The sequence below is a fragment of the Rhineura floridana genome, chromosome 3 (assembly GCF_030035675.1).
Source record: "Rhineura floridana isolate rRhiFlo1 chromosome 3, rRhiFlo1.hap2, whole genome shotgun sequence".
Lineage (NCBI taxonomy): Eukaryota > Metazoa > Chordata > Lepidosauria > Squamata > Rhineuridae > Rhineura > Rhineura floridana.
The window spans coordinates 197,510,778-197,534,593 of NC_084482.1; the positions used below are offsets into that span (position 1 = coordinate 197,510,778).

At 43.6% G+C, this 23,816-nt stretch overlaps 1 protein-coding gene across 4 annotated transcripts; it reads right to left on the minus strand.

Annotated features, from left to right (window-relative positions):
- Positions 1-23,816, minus strand: LOC133381011 (E3 ubiquitin-protein ligase TRIM7-like). Of its 4 annotated transcripts, none has more exons than XM_061619359.1 (8): positions 23,711-23,816; positions 22,229-22,427; positions 17,203-17,298; positions 13,770-14,000; positions 12,241-12,263; positions 10,667-10,785; positions 5,609-5,641; positions 1-1,054 (listed from the first exon to the last, which is right to left on the minus strand). In XM_061619359.1, exons 2-8 carry the CDS (start codon positions 22,409-22,411, stop codon positions 540-542), a joined length of 1,200 nt encoding a protein of 399 aa, XP_061475343.1. In that variant the 5' UTR covers positions 22,412-22,427; positions 23,711-23,816; the 3' UTR covers positions 1-539. The 4 variants fall into 4 exon arrangements, with proteins under 4 accessions (XP_061475343.1, XP_061475340.1, XP_061475341.1 ...); XM_061619356.1 differs by having other exon boundaries at positions 21,995-22,427; XM_061619357.1 differs by having other exon boundaries at positions 21,995-22,427; positions 23,691-23,809.

Consider the following 23,816-nt stretch of genomic DNA (forward strand, 5'->3'; position numbering starts at 1 on the left):
TGAGAAGCAACTAAAAACAAACCTTTAATCAATCAATACATTAAAAGTTATTCCAGAAATCATTCTGTGTACACAACACAAAAAAGGGTGAGCAGAAGTGAGCCTTTCAGAATGAATATTCATATCAGCTTAACTCCCAAGTACAAATCACCTTGCAGAATTATATAAATAGAAAAGTGTCATCCCTGGAGCAGCTGGGTTCAAATGCACTTGCTCCTTCTTTGCTACATCAGGAGCCCCTTCTCTCCAGGAGGTTTTCTGTTTTGTTTTTAAAGGCTCTCCATTTCTTGAGAGACTCTATTAAGCAAGCAGCAAAACATCCACTTTGAATAGAGATTGTTACTTTTTGCTCAGGATTATCACACCAGTCTCCCTGAGCAGCAGCAGCAGCTCCATAGCTGATGGAGGGTTTATTTGAGGGGGGGGGCAGGAGGGAGGAAGAGAAGAGAGGTAAAGGGAGGCTGAAGTGAGGCACAGATACGAGTCATTGAGGCTAGTGAAGCTGTAGCCCAAAGAGTCTTTGAGGTAAATGTATTGCCTTAGGGAAGCAGTCTGATCTGAGCTTTCCTTTGCAGCCAAAAGAAGGGGTAAACAGGTTCTCCAGCAAAGGAGGCCACCGGGAATTCAAAAAGCAAGTCTGCCCTATCAGCATCGAAAAAGGCCATGCGCCCCCCGTCATAGTTCAGAGACACTCGGATCCTCTTCAGCTCCCCACTCAGGGCCAGGCGATGAAAAGGGCACCCCAGGGACCTGTACTTCCCTCCCCACTTCCCCACAGCCCAGATCCCATTCTCTGTACTCGTAAGTGTCAACCCTTTTCTCCTCACGGACCTCCTGGCAATCCCAAGGCCCCATTCCTCCTCTTTCCCCACAGCAGCTTCCCAGTAATGTCTGCCTGCCGTGAATTCCTCACAGCCCAGCACAAAGTTGCACTCATCAAATCTCTTATGGAGATTCAGGAGATGCTGCCGTTTGCTAGTCGACCTCAAGGCTTTGCAGTTCTTGGACACAAGGAGATTGGGAGGAGCTGTGTCTGGATCCAGAGTCACGTTTGCTGTGAGGAAGGAGTGGGAGAGAGAAGAAAATGGCGGTGAGCAACTTGCGTCCTAGAGCCTGGACACATCAATAATACCCATTTCAATAGCTCTGCAGTGGTTTCCAAAGCATTTCACATACATTATCTTGGTAACCCTTAAAACCACCCTGCAAGGCAGGGCGCTATTGTCTATTATAAGCCAACTCATTTACATTCATATGATCAAGAACAGAGAATACGCAGGCCTTATAAGCGTAAAAATACCTTGAGGGAGAATAGAAAGTAAGTGGGATGGGTCTTAAGTTTGCTCCAAGATCAGAGCATGTTTCTGAATCCCAGTTCTCTTGAAAACAGCAGGTAAGGGGGGTTACTGTGCTCATGTCTTCTTCATGGGCTTCCCAGAGGCATCTGATGGGTCACTTCCTTGGTCTGACTCAACAGGGCTCTTCTTGCGTTCCCTCTAGATTACTTGGCTGTTCAACCACTTCCAAGGGGCTCATTGGAAGTTCTTGGCAAAATAAAGATTTTTGGTGTGGTACGGATGGGTGAATCTGTCAGCTTTGTTATCTCTCAGTTTCTCATTTTTCTAGTCATAAATTCAGTTCTCCACATTTCTACCACACCATTTGGCAATTAAAAAAAGTTCTCATGAAAATTTATCAGCATTTTAGGGCAAATTTCTCCTAAGATACAGTTGTTTGTATGCAATGTTGCTTAATACACACATTTTTGCAAAGCAATTTTCCCTAATATCAATCATTCTCATTCATTGGCAATCACTCGTGGCCGAGTACCAAGATGAGGTATTTAACAGTGGGTCTGTAAGTGACTGTAGAGGCCAGTTCTGGATCCATACAACCTCCCACAGTGAGGACATAGGTTTCCAGATGGAAGACGGTCACGATGAGGATTTGTTTGACGTGCCTTCCGCTTAACTCGTTTGTCCCGTTCGCCCTGTATTCGTGCTTCTTCAAAGTCCATAGCACCTTTGATAATAGCCAACCTCCATTTGGGATGTTCATGGGCCAAGATTTTTTTTAGATTCTCTTTAAGAACATATTTAAACCTCTTTTGCTGTCCACCGATATTCCGTTTTCCATCTTTAAGTTGGGAGTAAAGTAGCTGCTTTGGAAGACGGTGATCAGGCATTCAAACATGGCCAGTCCAGCAAAGTTGATGTTGAAGGATCATTGTTTCAACACTGGTAGTCTTTGCTTCTTCCAATACGATAACATTAGTCCTTCTGTCTTCCCCAAGTAATTTGCAGAATTTTCTGGAGGCAGTGTTGGTGGAATCTTTCAAGAAGTTGGGAGTGGCATTTATAAATGGTCCATGTTTCACAGGCATACAGTAAGGTCAGTAGTACAATGGCTTTGTGAATAAGCATTTTGGTCTCCCTGCGAATATCCCAATCCTCGAATACTCTAAGCTTCATTTGGGAGAATGTGGCGCACACAGAGCTCAGACGATGTTGAATTTCAGCATCGATGTTAGCTTATACAGAGAGATGGCTGCCGAGATAGGGGAAGTTATCAACGTTCTCCAGTGTCACACCATTAAGCTGGATTGATGGTGCTACAGAGGGACTAGTTCGCACCTGTTGATGAAGCACTTTGGTTTTTTTAATATTAAATGAGAGCCCAAGCTTTCCATATGCTTCTGCAAACACATTTAGGATAGTTTGAATATCTTTCTTTGAATGTGCAGAGACTGCATTATCATCGGCATATTGAAGTTCTACGACAGAGGTTGACATTACCTTACCTTTTGCTTTCAGCCTACTGAGATTAAAAAGCTTTCCATTTGTTCGATATATTATTTCCACACCAGTAGGACGTTTCCCCTCAATAAGGTGTAGAATCATAACATAGAAGATAGCAAGTAAGGTAGGAGCAATGACACATCCCTGTTTTACGCCTGATCCAACTCTGAATGGATCACTCTGAAAGCCGTTGTTATCCAAAATTGTCGCTGTCATGTTGTCATGAAGGAGTTGCAAAATATTCACAAATTTATCAGGGCATCCAGTTTTCAGAAGGATGGTCCAGAGAGCAGTTTGATTCACAGTATCAAAGGTCTTAGTCAGAACAATAAACGCCATATATAAAGGTCCATTCTGCTTCCGGCATTTTTCTTGAAGCTGCTGTGCAGTGAAGATCATGTCCACTGTCCCCCTGGAAGGCGGAAACCATTTTGAGATTCGGGGAGGACATCCTCTGAGATCGGCAGGAGGCGATTTGTGAGGATCCTTGCAAGGATTTTACCTGAGGTAGCAAGAAGAGAGATGCTTAGATAGTTCCCACAATCTGTTCTATCAAACTTCTTAAAAAGGGTGATAATTATGGCATTCCTAAAGTCTTCCGGGATCTCCTCCCTCATCCAGATTTTTTCAATGAGCTTTTGAAGTTGTTGTGTAAGTTCAGGTGCACCACCTTTAAAGACTTCAGCAGGAATCTCATCAGGTCCACTAGCTTTATTGTTCTTCATTTGATTGATGGGTTTACTGACTTCATCCAAATTAGGGGATACTAAGACCTTTTTATTTCGGTTAGCTTTTTGAATTGTAATGTGCGAAATACTGTATATTTCTTATAATGTTTTTATAACGTGTTTGGTACGTTATACTGTACTATGTTGGTTTATAATGTTATTGTTTGCCGCTTAGAATTCCTTGGAACTGAAGCGGGATATAAACTCTTTAAATAAATAAATAAAATACTGCAAGTTCATCTCTAGTTTGTTGTTGTGGAATTTGTAAGAAGACCTCACCAATAGAGGTAACACAATAGAGTTACAATTAAGGAGGTTGTGGTAATGCTCTTTCCAATGCAGTGCAATAGACTCTTTATCCTTAAGAAGTTTGGTACCATCCATTGAACTGAAAGGATTTGTACCATAATTTGTTGGTCCATAGATGGCCTTTGTGGCATTAAAAAAGCCCCGTGCATCGTGAGCATCTGCAAAGTGCTGGATTTTTTGAGCTTTCTTTATCCACCAGGCATTCTTAAATTCTCTAGTTCTTCTTTGGACCTCAGCCTTTTGCACTGGCATATTTTTTTTTTCTTAGCAGCACAGTTAATGTCTTTCTGCCGTATCTGGCTTTCCTTTTCTTGTCGATGATATGTTCAATCTCACTATCATTCTCATCAAACCAATCCTGATGTTTCTTAGTTTGGTATCCAACAGTTTGTTCACATGCTGCAATAACGGATGTCTTCAGTTTCATCCAGTGTTTCTCGACATTTTCAGGGAGTTCTGTCGGTAGATGTTTCTTGAGAACATTAATATAACTCAATGGGTTATGTTCAAGACTAGTCCTACTCAGAGTAGACCCACTGGACATGATTAAATGGACATGATTAAATTATGCCAACTAAATTTAATGGGTCTACTCTGAGTAGGACTTGGCTAAATACCACCCAATGCATTTTTGCATGTTATTTTCAATCATATGTTCACTTATAGGCATATTTTACACTAGTATATGCATTTTTGTAGACATTACTTGGCTGAAGAACTGCACTGCAAAATTCAGAGAAACTATGAAGGATGGCTGTGTTTTGGTTTACATCTTGTTTCAGAAAGTGAGAATTAGGTACATTCATCTTTAAATGTGAACTGAATCGAATTCCTTCTCCATCCTTAGGGTATGAGCATCCATAGCAGTTCCTGAATAATGATTTCTAGAGAGTTCAGCCACAGAGTCTGGAACTCTATGGCTCCCAAAGCATTCTATTGCCCCGTGCCTCCTTCCCCACTTCCAAAGTTCAGTGATCCAAAAGCCATGCTGTGACTTCATTGCATTGCAAATTTCCCTGCACAGGCTCTAATTTATCAGCTGTCGCAGGTGCAGGAAAGCTCAAAAACAAAGATTGCACTGTGTGGGGAAAACAGGAGAAGTTGCTTGCCTTTTAATGTTACAACAGTGGCCTCTTGTCAGCAACAACATGAAGCTCTGGTCTGAGGTTCCTGAAAGGAGTGGCTTTTTACTCAACTCTGTCCTAAGAACACATGTTATAACATGTGGTCATGCTATTGCCAAAAGAGATCTTTAACCCAGCCTTGTAGACAAGGAAAGAAGAGTTACTGGCCAGAACATTTTACTAGACTCTTATGAAGTAGTTTAAAAAGTAGCTTTCGACCAAATGAGCTGGCAGAGAAGGGTCATTAAATCCCTTTTCTCCCAACCCACTATGTTTCTGTGCTGGCTGTGGAAGATGTTACCTTCCTCCGTGAACCAAGTGGCTGATGGAAGAAGGACAGAGTTACCCCTGCCTCCTCTGCCAGCTCAGTCTGTCATGTGAATGGAATTCCATGCATTCACCTGCATGGAATTCCTTGTCACCTGTGGTGACCAGGCAAGGAGTTAAAGATAAGACTGCTTTAAGCCCACAAAAAGCAGGCAGAAGCAGCCTGGGAACATCTTCCTCATGTCCCTTTCCTGCTTCTCATGGTCAATTCATGTTTAATACCAGGATCCCCAAACAGACCTGTTGAACTACGATGAACTACAGTCAGTTTCCCCATGAGCATCCCTCTAAGTTTAGCTGTCCAGCATTCCCAGAAATTTACCTTTCAGCAGTTGATATCCAGATACCAGAATGTCTACAGAGAAAAGAACATAGATTCAGTACCACAGCGTTATGCTTATAACAATACTTATTTTTCTCCTATATATTTTGAGTGCAAGGTTAACTAGAAGCTGCAGAAGTTTATGGAAGTAGGGGAGAATTCTCAAACAAGTTCCAATCTTACTTGCTTATTTATTCAAAATGTGTCTCCTAATGTGACATTTTCCCAAAACAGATGCTATTAGATTTAGAACACTTCCAGGCTGTGGCCCAGCTGTGCTTAGCTTCTGGGATTAAGTACTTAATGTGCCTGTAGATCAGGCTCTAAGTTAGACAAGACTAAAAACAATACTGGAAAAGCTAGATTCCAAAAGCAAAAATGTAAAAGTAGTATTTCCTGGGGTGCGAATGTTTAAACCCCACAATATGGGGTGAAGTCTAGGACACTGTACACTCTTGGACTTCTAAGTAACAAGAATTGGGCTTATTTTACAAAATGGCAGAGGATGTTTTGAGTGAACAGGGAATATGAAAACAACTCTGTATGACAGCAGCGTAAATGATAGGCTGGCCCTATCATTAGGCAGAGTGAGAAGGGCACCTCAGGCAGCCAATACTGGCTGTCACGGAAACAGCACATTATTAGCTATCTTTTTTATTATAGTAGTTATCTGTATACTGTTTAATGTCAAGATAAGCTTCTAAGAGTTTTACGTAGTATAAAAACCAGTGACACAAACATAAATTTTCTAAATAAATACCCACACAATTAAAATACACAACAAAACAATCTCATTTAATACCACATTAAAAAACTTTTACTGCCATGTATGTGGTATATATGGTGTGTAAAGGCGTTAGAAGGAGATTAACTGCAACAATTGTCCCTCCTGTGATGGCTCTGACTGTCTGTGTTGCAGCCCTCTACTAGTTCAGTTCGGTGCACGCTGGCCTGTGAGATACCCCTGTTTGTTGTCTATTTCATAAAGCAACCATTCTGTTGCTCTTCAGGAGTCTGCTGTAGTACATGGCCAACAGGAAGGTGTGCAACTGCATGAAGGACCCACTTAAGAATATTACAATGGAGGGTATTGTGGTAGGACTTGGAGAGAGGGAGGGAGGGAGTGCGCACAGGATGCTTGGGTCACAGCTCCTGATAGGGCTTCAGTCAGCACTAGCAGTAGCATGGAGGGGTTTGACAGCATTCTTACAGCCTGGCCCGGCTCAAGAGATTTTGCTCCCTGAGGTAAAGAACAACATGGCGCCCCTCCCCCCTCCCAGTTCCAAATACAAAATTCATCTGCACTGGCTGTTGAATCTTACTTCAACACTAGTGATGGGTCAATGTCCTCCACCCTAACTGGGGGTGGCTAGAGTGTGGTGTAGTGGCTAGAATGTTGGACTAGGACCTGGGTTCAAACCCTCCACTCAGCCATGACACTTGCTGGGTAACCCTGGGAGGGTCACAGTCTCTTAACCTAACCTACCTCACAGAATTGTTGTGAGGATCAAATGGAGAGGAAGGAGAGCCACGTATACCACCTTGAGCTCCTCTGAGGAAGGGTGGGGTATAAATGTAATTAATAAATACATAGCTTAGGGGGTGCAGAGGGAATGGTAGGAGGAGATGCTCCTGCTGCCTCAGCTGTTTTACTCCGCCTAATGGTATGGTCAGCCTTGCCTGCAATGCCCTCAGGAGCAAATGACTTAGGCCCCAAATATCTGAAACATCCCCTTCCCTCATGACAGACTCTCTCGGGTGTTAAGAACAGCAGAGGGGTCCCTCTTGGTAGTTCCATCACTTTCAGAAGTATTGGGGGGGGGCAATAGAGAGTATTTTCTGTGGCATTCCTTCCCCACAGAGCTGCTTTGGGAATCTTCGTTATATAGTTTTTGTCATATGCTGAAGATGCACCTCTTTATTCCAACACCTGAGATAAACATTTTAAGACCCATCCTATTCTCTCAACTAGAACTTATTTTAAACTGATTTTAATGTTATATTTTAAACTGCTGTAACCCACCCTGGGACTTGCTGGTGAAGGTAAGATGCTAAATTTAATAATAACAGAGTGTAACTCTGTTGATTCTCCTTGACCTCTCAGCGGCTTTTGATACCATCGACCATGGTATCCTTCTGGAGAGGCTTGCGGAGTTGGGAGTTGGAGGCACTGCTTGGCAGTGGTTCCACTCCTACTTAGCGGGTCGTCTCCAGAAGATAGTGCTTGGGGAACATTGCTCGACACCGTGGGTTCTCCAATGTGGGGTCCCGCAGGGTTCGGTTCTGTCTCCCATGCTTTTTAACACCTATATGAAGCCGCTGGGGGCGGTCATCAGTATGCTGATGACACGCAGCTCTACTTCTCCTTTACATCTTCTTCAGGTGAGGCAGTCGACGTGCTGAACCGTTGCCTGGCCGCGACAATGGACTGGATGAGAACTAACAAACTGAGACTCAATCCTGACAAGACTGAGATGCTGTTGGTGGATGGTTTCTCTGATCGGATGGTGGATATATACCCTGTCCTGGATGGGGTTACACTCCCCCTAAAGGAACAGGTGCATAGTCTGGGAGTCATCTTAGACTCTTCCCTCACACTTGAGGCTCATGTAGCCTCGGTGGCCCGGAATGCGTTCTACCAACTTCGGTTGGTAGCCCAGCTACGTCCCTATCTGAGTAAGGAGGACCTCTCATCAGTGGTACATGCTATGGTAACCTTGCGTCTGGACTACTGCAATGCGCTTTACGTAGGGCTACCTTTGAAGACGATTCGGAAGCTACAGCTAGTGCAAAATGCGGCGGCCAGACTGCTAACAAGAACTAAGCGGTCTGAGCATATAACACCTGTGCTAGCCCGTTTGCACTGGCTTCCAATATGCTTCCGGGCCAGATTCAAAGTGTTGGTACTTACCTATAAAGCCTTATACGGCGCGGGACCACGATATCTGTCGGAACGCCTCTCCCGATATGAACCGGCCCGTACACTACGGTCTACTACGAAGGCCCTCCTCCGGGTTCCGACTCATAGGGAAGCCCGGAGAGTGGTGACAAGATCTAGGGCCTTCTCAGTGGTGGCCCCCGAACTATGGAATGGTCTCCCCGAGGAGGTGCGCCTGGCGCCGACACTATCATCTTTTCAGTGCCAGGTTAAAACCTTTCTCTTCTCTGAGGCATTTTAATTCCTGTTAATTATAAATTATTATATTTTGATTTTAGACTGTACAGTTTTTTGTACAGTTTTGTATTGTGATATACTGTATTGTGTTATTTTTATTGTATTTTTAATGTTCACCGCCCAGAGAGCTGTTGCTAGTCGGGCGGTATATAAGCTTAATAAAATAAAAATAAATAAAAATAAATAACAAAAGTAATAGCAACACATATAAAATTGGCAGGGGATAGCCTCTTGGTAGTTCCACCTCAGAAATGTGGATAAATTCCTGGACTGGAAGGATTTGATGGAACTTGAAATGGAGAAAGTTAACATATTTAATCCCTGTTTTGTGTCAATGGAAAAATCTTCAAGAGATGTGCTAGTGTATCATGTAAAAAAGAGGAACAGAGATGCGGCTTTGCAACAATACTTCAGTGATACGTTCGGAATTGATGGCAAGAAAATATCTGTGATAAAGGAAATTCCTATCAGACTCTTATTATATGACTATGACAGCAAGATTATTGGGTGCGTAAAGATGGAAGATGGAAGATGGAACCAATATGGATAATGGAAGAAAAGCGATTTGAAATTACTGGACTTAGTAGACTTGATGAGTTGGATTAATTGACATGTTCATCTAGAAAAAAAATTGATGGACATATATCTCAAGGATTGGAAACTTCTCTTTGACTTTTTGTGGAAGAATAAAATGATATGATGTTAATGAGATTTGAAACCAATTAAGATAACCGCTGGAGGAAGGTGATTTTATAATCTATTAAGAGACAGGCTTGTTATATATTATAGATTTATAGCTGAACTATGACAAATCGGAAGTCAATATTTTTATATTTTCTTTTCTTTTCTTGTTGTGTTAGTTATTGATTTGTGTTTTTTCTTTTTGTATTGTTTTGGTTTTGAAAATTTGAATAAAAATTAATTGAAAAAAAAGAAAGAAATGTGGATAAATGGAAGCTCAGGAGAGGACTTTCTCTGTGGCAGCCTCTACACTGTGGAATTCTCTCCCCACAGAGGGCCATCTACAGTAGCATCTTTGCTGTACAGCTTCTGCCATATGCTGAAGACATGCCTCTTTATCCTGGCCTTTGACAATTTTGTGGGACCCACCTCTAGAATAGCAGAACGTAAGAAGAGCCCTGCTGGATCAAGTCAGTGGCCCATCTAGTCCAGCATCCTGTTCTCACAGTGGCCAACCAGATGCCCCAATGGGAAGCCCATAATCAGGACCTGAGGAACCCTCCTGCAGTTTCCGGCAGCTGGTATTCAGAAGTATACTGCCTCCGACAATGCAGGCAGAACATAGCCATCATGGCTAGTAGCCACTGATAGCCTTATTCTTCATTAATTTGGCTAATCCCCTTTTAAAGCCATCCAAGTTGGTGGCCATCACTGACACTTGTGAGAGAGAATCCCATAATTTAATTATGCTGAATTCACACTCTTATTTGAAACCATTTTATAATTCTAATGGTTTTGTTTGTTTTACAATTGGATATATGGATGTAACCCACCCTGGGACTTTATGGCAAAAGGCAGGTGAAATGTCTTATAAACAAACACACACTGGAGGTGGAGCAATTCTCATCTATTTTTAAGAGAAGCAACAAGAGGAAGAATAGTATTTATTATTTATTTATTTAATTTGTATCCCGCCCTTCCTCCCAGCAGGAGCCCAGGGCGGCATGGGGTATAGCAGGGAATGGAGTTATGCAATAAAAGTTGCATGACCGGTTTTGACCCAAGCACTATCCATAGGGAACTCAATCCCCTCTTCAGCTGGCAATATTTCCCCATACACCTGGTCCCACTAACATTACAAGGGGCCAAATAGCTGCTATTCCGAACTGCAGATCCCCAGTATAGGAGCCTTTTTGCATTACCTTCAAACTGCTTTACAGCACCCACCAGAAAGGCATTTAAGTCAAACAGTTCCCAGAAATTCCATTTCAGCGCTGGTGGGTAAACCACTGGTCTCTTAAATTTCTTTCTCATCCCAAGCCTGTCAAAGAAACAGATGACACTTGCCTATCATCCTTGCACTCCGTTCCCAGAAACACTAAAGCAAGGGTACCTGGTCCATGACCAACATCTGGCCTCCCAAGACTTCCCCCTCCCTGCCCCAGAATTTCTCATTTACAATGTAACATAATAGTTTTTTAAAATAAAATTTTGACTGCTTCTATAGCACCCCCCATGATGCCACATTTGTGGCCCTCCAGTTAAATTTGTCCACTGAATTTAAAAAAAAATTGGCCACACCCACTTTGACATGCAGCCTTGGGTCCCCAAAAAGGTTACAGACTAAGGAAAAGGAAGTAAATGCAGCCTGAACAGGGCTTACACTGGTCAGTCATGACACACATTTTGGGATAAACTACAGGTCCCAGAATTATTTGGGCGAAGTCACAACTGTTAACGTGCTATGAATATGCTTTAAATGTATGGTGTGGATGTGACCTGGATTGCAGCACCAGGTTAAAAGTTAACTACCTCAGTCCCACTATTTGTTCTACACCAGTCTTCCTCTGCTTCCCGCAATTGTTGTGCACTGTTGTTCTGTTCTGCCATTTTGTTCACTGTGTAATTGGTTGTTTTGCAAATTTATTTTAAGTGTCAGTTATACTTGCTATAAGATGGGTGACATTTTTGTTAACCCTCATCTTGGAAACATTCAGTGAACAATGGGCTATAAGAACAAATCATAAACCTGGCGCCTTCCAGACACTTTAGGCACAGCAGTGGGGTCCTTCCCATCACTTGCTATCTTGACTTTTAACTGGAGGTGCTAAAACAGTCTTCGCCAACCTGGCAACCTCCAAATGTTTGGACTACAATTCCCATAAACCCATTTGGAGATATAGTACAAGACACCTGGAGGGCACCAAGGTGGCAAAGGCTATGCTAGGGATTGTACTTGAGAACCATGTGCTCCATTAGTGAGGCCTGCCCCCACCCCATTACAAACCCATAATTTGATATCGCAGCCATCAACCTTAACTTCTTATGCTGAAGAAGGAAGTTTGGAAGGACCTCCTTTCCTACAGGAGTACAGTCTTCATTTGTGTCACTGTTAATAGCGAGCAGCCTTATTTAGAGTCTACAGATTTAGTTAGATCATTAATCCAGGAGAAACTGGTATCAGGTCTTCCAGCAAACAGGCATTATTTATGTTCAGCTTCCGACTCACCAGTTTCCCTATCACTACCTTCCAGTACATCCCCTGGATGCAAAGAGAAACCAATCCTTACAATGACTTTAATCTTTAAAGTAATTTTAAACACTTAGATGGTACCTGTTCCACCAATTCTTTAAAAATGAGATTCCCTGAGACAGATACACAGAGAGCAGACAGATTCTACTGCCTTCCAGATTTCTTAAAACTGGCCCAATTGTCTCTGAAGCAAGGACTAAATTTTGCTATCCAGGATTCATCTACATTGTAAGGTCCACTTACCTCCTCCAGATGCTTTTAATATCCTAGAGAGAAAAAGAAAGAAAAAGAAACTCAGTACCAGAAAAAGACACAGGGTATTCTAGTAATACTTCCCAAAAATTGGATGGTGATTTGGCTGGTTGCCATTTGGTCCCTTTGTGTCCAGCAGATGTCAGCCTACTTATTATGTATTTGCATTCATTTAAAAGCATTTTTACTCTTCAGTCAGAAAGGCTCCCAAAACAGCTTATGTAAGATCAACAAATCAAGATAAGCCAATAGGTGAAAAATGGAAATGGCCTGCCTTCAAGTCGATCCGACTTATGGCGCCCCTATGAATAGGGTTTTCATGGTAAGCGGTATTCAGAGGGGGTTTACCATTGCCTCCCTCTGAGGCTGAGAGGCAGTGACTGGCCCAAGGTCACCCAGTGAGCTTCATGGCTGTGTGGGGATTCGAACCCAGGTAGGGATGATGATTTAAAAGACAGAGCACAAAAGGAAAAAGGGATGATGCATGAAGAGGAAGACAGTGAACTCAGGCACTGGTTCTTAAATGTTACATGGGAGTTCTTAGAATAGTCACCTAGAAAACAGTTCAGTAAGAGAGAGAGAGAGAGAGTTCTTACCTGCACCATATGAAGGCCAAGAGTTGGCAAAGTGTTTTTAAAACTGGCTACATTAGGGGGTGGGGAACCTTTGCCCTCCAGATGTTGATGAACTACAACTCCCATCAACCGTGGCCATTGGCCATGATTGCTGGGAGTTGTAGTTCAGCAATATTTGGAGGGCCAAAGATTCCCCACACAAGATAAAAATAAGCAACCAAAATGCATTCGGAAGGGCAGGCTTCTCAGGCTGCATACGCATGACATTTTATCCTGGAATCAATGGAGACTGGGTACTTGTTTTACTACATAGCCCACACGCAGTCTAGATCTATTGAATATTTTTTGCCCCTGAAAAGCAGTTCTTGAGAAAGTGGTTTCATTCTGAAAACGAAAGCTCATTGCAGCTTGATTCTGCTACACCTTGCAGTGTTTCCATTTGAAAACAGATATAGGCAGTCCTGGCAATGGGGTGGGGTGGGTGGGTGTATCCACACCTGTCCAAAGACGTTGTGGGTGAGCGTATACCAAGATCACCATCACCACTTCCTTCTTCATTAACCTGGGTCATGCACAGGGAGGAAAAGGTGTGGGTAACCTAATCAAGGGGAGGTTTTCAAATGTGTATCAAGTAACCACACCCACCCTTGTGAGCAGCAGGATCTAGAAATCAATATATATTGAAAGCAGCATGTTGAGGATGAGTATGAATGATTCCAGATTGAGGAAAAACTATATTTATCCACCACAAGCGGATTAGTGCACACGCAGACTCAGTTGCGCAGGAAGCCTTGCTGGCTCAGAAATTCATTGTCAACACATGAGGGACTGGGATTGCTCATATGGCCTGGGAGGAGAATGGCGTGGCTTAAGCACATGACCCTATTGCGCCCCATATGGCCTCTTCATCCCAGTTAATGGCTGAAGAGGGACTTTTTGTCTTACCTGCAGGAACTCATCTGCTGGCTGCTGACATTTGTCCTCCAACTCCCGAATGATTCGATTGAGGGAGAAGAGTTCTTCAAAGAGTACGCCCATGTGCTCATCCCTCTTCTTCGCAATCTCATCCTCTACCTCATCCATCTTAGTCAACAGAAAGTGCTGTTGATGAATGAGGAACTGGTGCAGTTCTTGGTACTTCACCATTGTTTTTTGCCTCTCTGCTGCCGTTCGCATCTACAGTAAACAGGAGAGAGAGCAGAACCAGGAAAGATTCAATGAAGCACAAGGATGCAAGCTGTACAGGAAGAGGCATTTCAGCAATATTTATATGCAGCTCTGAGTGTTTCAATACACTTCTTCGACACGTGCATTCTCTCTTAGTTTTTACAATGGTGCTATAAAGTAGGCCATCCTTTATCCTCATATCAAGAACATAGGAAAAGCCCTGCTGGCCCATCTAGTCTAGCATCCTGTCTTCACAGTGGCCAGCATATGCCTCTGGGAAGCCTGCAAACAGGACATGAAGGCCACAGCCACTCTCCCCACAACTGGTGTTCAGAAGTATCTTGCTCCCAACACTGGAGATAGAATGGGGTTGACAGTGGCTTGCCTAACGATAGGCAGAGGAGGGAGTAGAACAGGGAAACTCTTAGATCAGGTGTGTGGAATCTTTGGCCCTCCAGATATTGTTGAACTACAACTCCCATTGGCCCCAGCAAGTGGTCTATGGCCAGGGATGATGGGAGCTGCAGTTCAACACCATCTGGAGGGCCGAACTACACATTATGTTCATACACACCACCCCAGGTGCTGCTCTCAGTTTAGGCCCACATGTTTTCCCCTGTGTGACAAACAGCAACACCAGCAGGCTATCTGCCTTGAGGTTGCAGTACAGAGGGAAAGAGCTAGATCACTCTGTCCCATGACAGCTCCAATTCAAGTTGGGCACTTCCATGTCTGGGTTTACAAAAATAAATTTATTTATTTATTTATTGCAATTGTATACCGCCCCATAGCCGAAGCTCTCTGGGCGGTTTACAGCAACCAAAAACATTAAAACAAATGTACAATTGAAAACACATATTTTAAAAACAATTTAAAACACAATTTAAAAATTTAAAACAATATAAATACAATTTAAAACACATGCTAAAATGCCTGGGAGAAGAGAACACATTCAGTTCTGCATAATGCAGGCATGAGAAACCTTTGGGTCTCCAGATGTTGCTGAACAACAACTTCCATCAGCCCCAATAAGCATAGCCAATGGCCAAGGATGATGGGAGTTTGTAGTTCAGCAGCATGGGCACGGCCAAAGGTTCCCCACACCTGGTAATGTGTTATTTGGCACTCCTTAGCAGCTATACATTTGGCTGGGGTTTGGAATAGGGGAGTCTGCTCTTCGCATCCACATATCCTTGTCACAGTTTCAACAAGGGCAGAACAGGTTTTTGTATTCTTTCAGGAGTGATTTGTGTATGAAGGGGGGCGGGGGAATGAATGTATATCCCATAGGAAGTGTGCGTCCTGAACAGCTTTAGACATTACTCAAGATACAGAGATGTTTTAATTCCATATATTTCTGCCCCTGCCCCAAATCACAATGTCTAGTTCAGGTGCAGGGATGAAAGGATCTGTCTATTTTGGTCCTCTCAGTTGGTCAGTTTTCCATTCTTAAATTCAGTTCCACACATTTCTGCAGCAATTTGCAGATCCTCAGGAAAATTCTTCAGCATTTTAGTGCCAATTTATCCTAATAAACTATCCTAATTAACACAGTTTTGCATGCAGTTTTGACTAATGCACACGTTCTTGCAAGCAATTTCTCCTAATATATTGCATCTTTGTACATTACTAATATATTTATTTTTACACACACTTTCCCCTAAGATATACATTTTTGTAAACAATGTTTGGAGAACTGCATTGCAAAATTCGGGTACGTGCAAATTTTGAAGGATGGCTGCGTTTCCATGCTCATATTGTTTCAGAAAGTGTGAATTCAATAGACTCAGCTTTAAATGTAAACTGAGCAGAATTGCTCCACCATCCCTAGATGTGGCTAATCCTTTTTAGGCCAAAGGTCACACAGACCCACAATCTGGACAAAGTGGACAAAGCTGAAGTGCAAGAACGGAAGAGGCAAGAACTGCAGTTCTCAAGGCAGCCTTCCAAAAGTCTTTCCTATCAGCTATTCTACACAATTGTGAACCATTCATTTTATTTTTAAGAAAGTTTTTACTAAACATAAGGACAAATTTTGAGAGGATTTGGTGGGATCACAAATATCTTTTGATATCATAGAATCACAGCTGAGGACCTGTGGGAGCATTCAGGGATTTAAAAAAAATGTGAATAAAAAATTAAAAATGGAACTGGGGGGGGGGAAACTTTGGGAAAGACATCATGGCATCACAATGGAGGGTGCATTGGAGCAGTCAATAAATTTAAACACCACAAGATAGATATGTTTAAATGACAAATTTGGGAGGTCTTGGAGGGCCACAAGAAACTTTTTTTGCAGTCATATATGATATGACCCACCACGTAGTCACCCCTCCTCTAGATAAACACAATGCATAATGTGATGTCATTGCCTCGGGTACTGTCCCACCCCATCTCACATCATTGGCTGTCAGACACCATGTGGGGCAAGTAGAGAGTAACAATATCATGCATTGTGTTTACCTAGGACAAGGGAAAGTCAATCCAGCTCAATCTGGGTATGAGAGAGAGAGCTACCTGCAGGAACTCTCGGGCACCCCCAAAGCCCAGCACCAAGCAGGATGGAAAGCCCTAAGAAAAGAAAGGCGTTTTTCTTCATTTTAGCAGTAGTTTCAATGCACCCCCTCCTGAATGAGGACTGAATAGTGCAAAACTGAGCAGAGGTTAATCCCCTAGAGGGTTATATCCTGCTCAGTTTGACTAAAGAAACAAAGGTTTCTTCAGGAAGGGATGTGCATTGAAATAGTAACTGAAACTTAATTTTAGCAGCACCTTGCTGCCTGCGAGGTGCTTTGAAGTCCTGACTTTGGGCCTTTGATGCACCAAATCACCCAATGTCATTGTTGTGTCGGATGACTGATAGGTGGGCAGCCCTGCTCACTTGTCAAATTTGGCTTGCGAGGCTGATCCTGATATGGATCTGGCTTGTGGAGCCAAAAAGCTTCCTGCCACTGACCTAGGCACTACAAGGAAGGGAACAGGATAGCAACATGGTGTGGCAGCTGTAACATCTACTTCAACCCCTGCAAACTATTGCCTGTCTCCAGTCTTGACACTGTCCACATTTTACATTCAGCAAATAAAGGATTTTCAAGGACCACATCACTTTACGTCCTTCTTGGGGAAGGCCAATCCATTTCAGACAGGCACTCTGAATAAGATAGGTTTTTAGACTTCATAACTCATTTTAGTAAAGTGCAGTAACACCTACAAGCATGTCTTGACATTGCTTTTCTGTGTTTGACAGATGCTTCAGAACCTCTTCTCTCTCCCCTTTTAGAAAATTGATGCCGCTAACAAAGTAATTCTGAAGGAAAACAAAACTGTTAGAAACAATCAATACATATAAGGAGTCAGCAGCCACAAAACTAGTCAGTCCAAACCAGAAAATAAAATACACTTAGTCTGCTACGTTTTTCCTCAAGCCTCCTCCTCATTCACCTTATTCTTCTTTCAGACTTCTGTCCCTCAGTCCATTTCCTACTCTGCTCCCTTCCTTAAGATACTTTGCTTCTGGCTCCAGGCTCCTAAGCTTCCCAATCTCCTTGCATTCTCAGCCAGCCATACAAAGTTCTCCTGTCCCTGGTACTTGTATGAGGCTTTCATCCAAACCCATTGGACAACTTTGTTGTCTCTAACAGACATTGGACTGCAAACATTCCAGCAGTTTGATTTCCCCAGAGCAGATGGAAGGCTCATGAACATTCCATACTGAACCATTGCAACAGCTCAGCCAGTCAGTGCCAGAGGCTTAACTACACAAGTACAACAGAGTCATTGCAAGAAAAGGAACATATAAATAAGATGTGGCCCTTCAGATGAGAACCAGAATCCAACTCCCACCATCCCCAGCCAACAAGGCCAATGGCTAGGAATGACGGGAGTTGTAGTGCAACATCATTTAGAGGGTTCCCCACCCCTGTTCAACACTTTCCTTAGGTTGCATTCCAAGCAAGCCTGTATTTTTCTTTGTGCTCACTCCACTACAGGTGGTATCACAGAGCAAGGGTTCTCAAAGTTTCCACCCTCAGGGACTAACTACCTTGAGATGGCTGAAAATTACTTAAGGTCATTTGTCGCAAAATGGTAGGGCAGAGGCAGAGTCAATCGCAATCCTGCCCAATGCCTCTCAAAGTATCTGTACTCATCTCCTATTATTTCTTCTCCCATTCTCCTTTCACACTCAACTTGTACCTTATTCCTCCTCCTCAGACTACCAGTTTCTTTCATCCATCCTTCTTGGTCCTTTCACATTCACTTTTCCCCTCCTATAACCTCTTTGTTTTAATTCCCTTCCTTTCTATTCCCAGTTTATTTATCATTAATATTGTATATTAACCCTTTACCTCACTTCCTAATACCTCTCAACACTTTCTCTGACTTTTCCCCCTCAGATTAGGGAGACCTTCCTTCCCTCCTCCCCAAAACAACCCTTGCTGTCTCCTGGCCACCTTTACTCACGGCACATCCACACCACACATTTAAAGCACATTTTACACACATTTAAAGCACATTGGTTCCCTATTTTTATTATGAAATTGTTTTTGTATTTGTTTACTTTGCTGTAAGCCGCTTTGAGCACATTTTTTTGTGGAAAAGCAGCATACAAATAAAAAGGATGACGATGATTAAGAACCCTGGGAACTGTGGCTTGCCCCTCAATTCCCAGCACCTTTCACAAACTGCAGTTCCCAGGATGCTATGGGTAAGTCATGTGCTTTAAGTGTACCTTAAATGTATGGTGTGTACACAGTGTAAGTGGTCATAGAAGATGGTACTCCTGGCTACTGCTCTGTTCCTAAGTATGTGGATTCAAGCTAGGATTCGTCAGTGGTAACATGCACTCTGTACATCCCTGGGGCACTCTGTTAGGGGCACAGTTGTGCCTCAGCTCCAGTGAGCCCCAGCTGCTGCAGTAATATCTTGTAGCTCAAGGGCATAGCTCAGTGGAAGAATATCTGCTTTGCATGTGGAAGGTCCCAAGTTCAATCACTGGCATCTCCAAGTGGGACCTTCCTTCCCTCTCCCACAAAAAAACCCTCTGTCTCCTGGCCACCTTTACTCACAGGCAGCACATCCACACCATATATTTAAAGCACCTTTTACACACATTTAAAGCACATTGGTTCCCCAAAGAACCCTGGGAACTGTGGTTTACCCCAACAGAGCTACAATTCCCAGCACTCTCAACAAACTATGGTTCCCAGGATTCTTTGGGGGAAGCCATGTGCTTTAAATGTGCATTACATGCGTTTTAAATACACTGTGTGGTTGTAAGATCAATCAGCATGCAAGGAGTTGCTGGTGCTGACATTGGTCAAACTAAAAGGCTAGACAGCATGGTTGGGGGCAGGTAGGCAAGTGAGGATGGAGTCACTGGGCAGGCTGTGATGCCAAGGCCCACCTTAACGTGACCTAAAGTCCACTGATGGATCCTGGCCCACTGTTTGAGAAACTCTGTCACACAGTTACAAGAAAGGGGGACTGGAAGCAAAGGCAAAAACTGCTACCTTCCTGCCCATTTTCCAAAGCTCTGTTTAAATAAATTGCACCTAAAAGAACAGCCAGAAGCAGAAACCTAGCTGGGATAGCCTCTGCAACCCTCTATCTACAATCTCCTCAGTCTTCAAGAAACACTTTCCCTTAACCAGCATCCTGTTGGGAATAAAGCACTGACACATGTTACAAGTGACCTGAACCAGGCGGGCGGGGGGGGGGGGAGAGGGGAAAAAGACATAAAGGCAACCTATTCGTCCCTCTGCTGATTCTTCCTCTAAATTGTTTGTTGCTTTTGTAGGCTTTGCTCCCCCCTTCCTTTCTTCTCTTCCTGTCTTTGTTCTCAGTTAGTTAGTAATGGCTCCCTGAGTGGAAGCTGTATGGCTAGTTCAGCATATATGACTTTACCTCTTTGTAGTAAAGAATCTTAAGTTTATTTATCTTTTCAACTACCAGTCTTAATAAACCAGGTATTTCTGCACTCCGCCACAAAATACACACACATACCCCCTCTAACACATTCAACATCTCTTTGAAACCTGCAAGACCAGCCCCCTTCTTGTTGCACAGGATTGAGGGTTCTTACTTTCTCCTCTCACCAGTGTCTACCCAGTGTCTAGGTATGTTATATGTTAGCACACCTTATATGCTAGATGTTAGCTTACCTACGGTTGCAGATTTCCAACAGTAGTCATCTGAGTAAGTGGAAGTAATAAGTTGGAGACCCCACCCAAGGATTCTAGGGTCTTGGGGTGTATCAGGAAAATTAAATATGGAATAGGACAGAGGAATATTCTTATAATATGCTAGTTGTTCATGTCTTGCACATTACAGCTATTAAACACACTCCACATGGCTCTAGCCATCATATCAGAAACAGAAAATAAGAATGCAAGATCAGCATGAAATAGGCTGCTGTGTATACGTTCACTTAGCATCAAAGTATAAAACCTTGAAAGTATAGAATCTCTTAGGTTATGATATATAAATGGACAAAGTCCATAATCACAATCAAAATCTTGCTACAGAGCCAGAGTTACAAAGTATTTGGAAATACATATAATACTTCTCACCATCAGATGACATGGATGGACTACATCACACCTGCAGTTCTTCAACCACGTCTCCAGTGAGACTGGTCCAGTGCCTCAAGCGGCATGGCTTTGTATGTGTTTTTTTTATCAGAAGGTGTGCATTCTAGTGACTTTGGTTCTTCCAACTAGTTTCCTAATCCAGTGTCTCAACCTGGTTGCTCACTCTAGACCCTCCAGCCTGCCTTATAAGGAATTCCATCCACTGCTTGGACTGCGTGTTATATTTACAAAACAATGTTCTGGTCTGCAGGCCCAGAAATATCATCTCTACATTCTCAGTTAGCTGAAACTATTCACTACAACTTACACAGGAGTGGGAGAGACTCTTTCAGAGAGCAGTCTCCGAATACAACAAAATTGACAGGCTCTTATGTGAGCAATAACAGGAACATGAAGCCAATATAGGACCTGGCCCATAACAAGTAAATTGCTCTGAAACTTTCTCCTCCTCCTCCTCCTCCTCCTCCTCCCTTGCCCCATCATACAACTATGGAGTTGGGGTGGGGATCTCGCAGGTCATCTAGTCAAACCATCTGCTCAATGCAGGGCCTGCAATGCAGGTCATAACTACAGCATCCCTGGCAGATGGCTGTTCAGTCTCTGCTTAGATACCTTCGGAAGTATGCTGCAGCTCAGTGGTGGAGCATCTGACTGGCATGTAGAAGCTCCCAAGTTTAATCTCTGCCATCTTTGGATATGAAAAAAGACCTGCTGGATCAGGCCAGTGGCCCATCCAGTCCAACACCCTCTTCTTACAGTGGCCAACTAGGTGCCTTTCGGGAAGCCTGGAAGAGGACCTGAGCACAACAACTGCTGTATATAAATTCTGTCAAATAAATAAAAATAATAAGTCGTGGCTAGTAGCAGATAGGGCTGGGAATATCCCCTGCCTGTAGCCTTGCAGTGCTGCTGCCAGCCAAGTGTAGACAATACTGACCTACACAGACCAATAGCTTGACTCTATAAACAGCTTCCTATGTTTCTTCGGCCAAGGAGAGCCCACCAACACCTGAGGCCGCCTGTCCCACTATCCAATAGCTCTTTGTCATTAGGAATTTTCTCCTAGCGTTTAAGCCAAGATCTGCATCCCTGCCAATTTCCACCCACAGATCCCAGTCCTGCCCTCTACAGCCTTCCCCAACCTTTGGGTCTCCAGATGTTGATGGACTACAATCCCCAACATTCCTGACCACTACCCATGCTGGCTGGGATTGATGGGAGTCATAGTCCAACAGCATCTGGGGACCCAAAGTTTGGGAAGAGCTGAGCACATCCGCTCCATTCTTCTGTATGACAGCCTGTCAGATATTTGAGGACAGCTACTGTGTCTCCCCTTCTGCTATTTTAACCTGTCATTTACTCAATATGAGCACCTGCTGTTCATCACTAGCCCCACAAATGGCACACTCCTACCTTGTATTCCCGGGCAGCCTCCTCCAGAGGAACAACATTGTGATACTGGTGCTCCATGGACCCGTCGCATACCAAGCAGATGAGGCTTTGATTGTCCTTACAGAAATATCTCAGGGCCTGTTGGTGCATCTCACATATTTTTGCCCTTCTTGCCGCCTCATGCTTTGCCCAGTAACTCAGCTGCTCAATTAACCCAACAACACTGACCAGTTGGCGGCTTGGCTTGAAGCTCACCTCCGATGCTACCTGCTTGCACTGAGGGCAGACAAAGCGGGTGGAGAAACTCTTCCAACACGACAAAATGCACAAGTGGCAGAAAATGTGCCCACATTCTAGAATGACGGGATCTTTGAAATAGTTCCGGCAGAAGGAACACGTTGCTTCCCACTGAAGCTGCTTCAGGATGCTCTCAGCCATACCTCAAACACCAGACCTAAAAAAAAGACAGAATTTAACTTGGTTTCTCCATCTGCCTTCCAATGCTCTTTAACTGGAGTAGTCGCGCCAATTCCCATCTCTGGAACTGCTGGAAAGGAATAGGCTTTACTTAATCAGTGGCTCTAGAGTTCATTGGATCTCATTATCTGGGTAGACTCAGGTGTTCGCTGCAGCTCTTCCGTTCTTGTTTTAGAACAGGGGTTCTTAACCTGAGATCCATGGATAGGCTTCGGGGATCTGTGAACCGGGTGCATTTTTTGTGTGTTTATGTGCATCTTTCTGGGGAGGGGGTCCACAGCTTTCATTAGATTCCCAAAGCGGCCTATGACCCCAAAAAAGGTTAAGAACCACATTTTTAGAGAGACAAAAAAGTTATTGTCTAGCTTTCTAAGCCAGAGGTGGGGAAACTCAACTCTGGGGTCCGAATGCAACCATCTGGCCCTCAGAACTTTCCCCAGCCATACCCCTCGCTAGTCCAGCATTGCCCTCTCCTTGAGTGTTTTGCCTGGATGGAATGTGTCCTTGCCAACTCTGATAAGGCCCCTTGCTTCCCTGGATGGAAAACAGTGAGGGGTGCACGAGCATGTGCAGAAACCAGCCTACTGCGCAAAGGTAAGATTGACATTCATTATTACTCCACCCACTTTTGATTTTGGCCCCACCCACCAGTAACATATGCCTCCCCCCCAAGGTTGCCTAGCAGGGAATGAAGCCTTCAGGCTGAAAAAGCCTCCTCCACCTCTGCTCTAAGCCTCCCACGGCCTGGCATTCATCGCGGGATGGCAGCCTTCCAGAACAAAGGGAGACCAGCAAACAGGGACTGAGAAGGTGGCCTTAAGTGGCAGGGAAGCTTACATGCGTGACAGTGTTCCTGTAGATAACCAGGTTACAGACTATTTCTAGTTGCTGTTTTTAGGCACCAAGCCTCAAGAGCCTTTTCTACATTATTGCACATTAGCACCATTGTACATCAGTTGCATGAACTCCACCACAAGTGAGGTCTCCTATGGAACAAAGCATTCAAAGCTTGGTGGTTCAGATTAAGCGCAAGAAGCCTCCAAAACAACCCATTCCAAAACATGGGCATCCATCTACTAGGGGACATAAGCTTTGGGTAGGCGATGGGGTGAGGAAGAGGATCCGGAAGAATTAATTAGAGCTAAGAAGAAGTAGAGGTAAACGTCAGGAACCAGCACAACCCCCCCCCCCGGCTAGGATTTACTCAGCAAAACTGTATCATTTTAAAACAAAACTCTACCGCTCAAATAGGCAACTCACAGCCAGGTATAAACAAGGAACCAGTAAAGGAACTGCCAGGCAACAAGATTTGCAACAACAGAAGGGCAAAAGGCGACTATATAAACGCAAGAACGCCAACAAAACC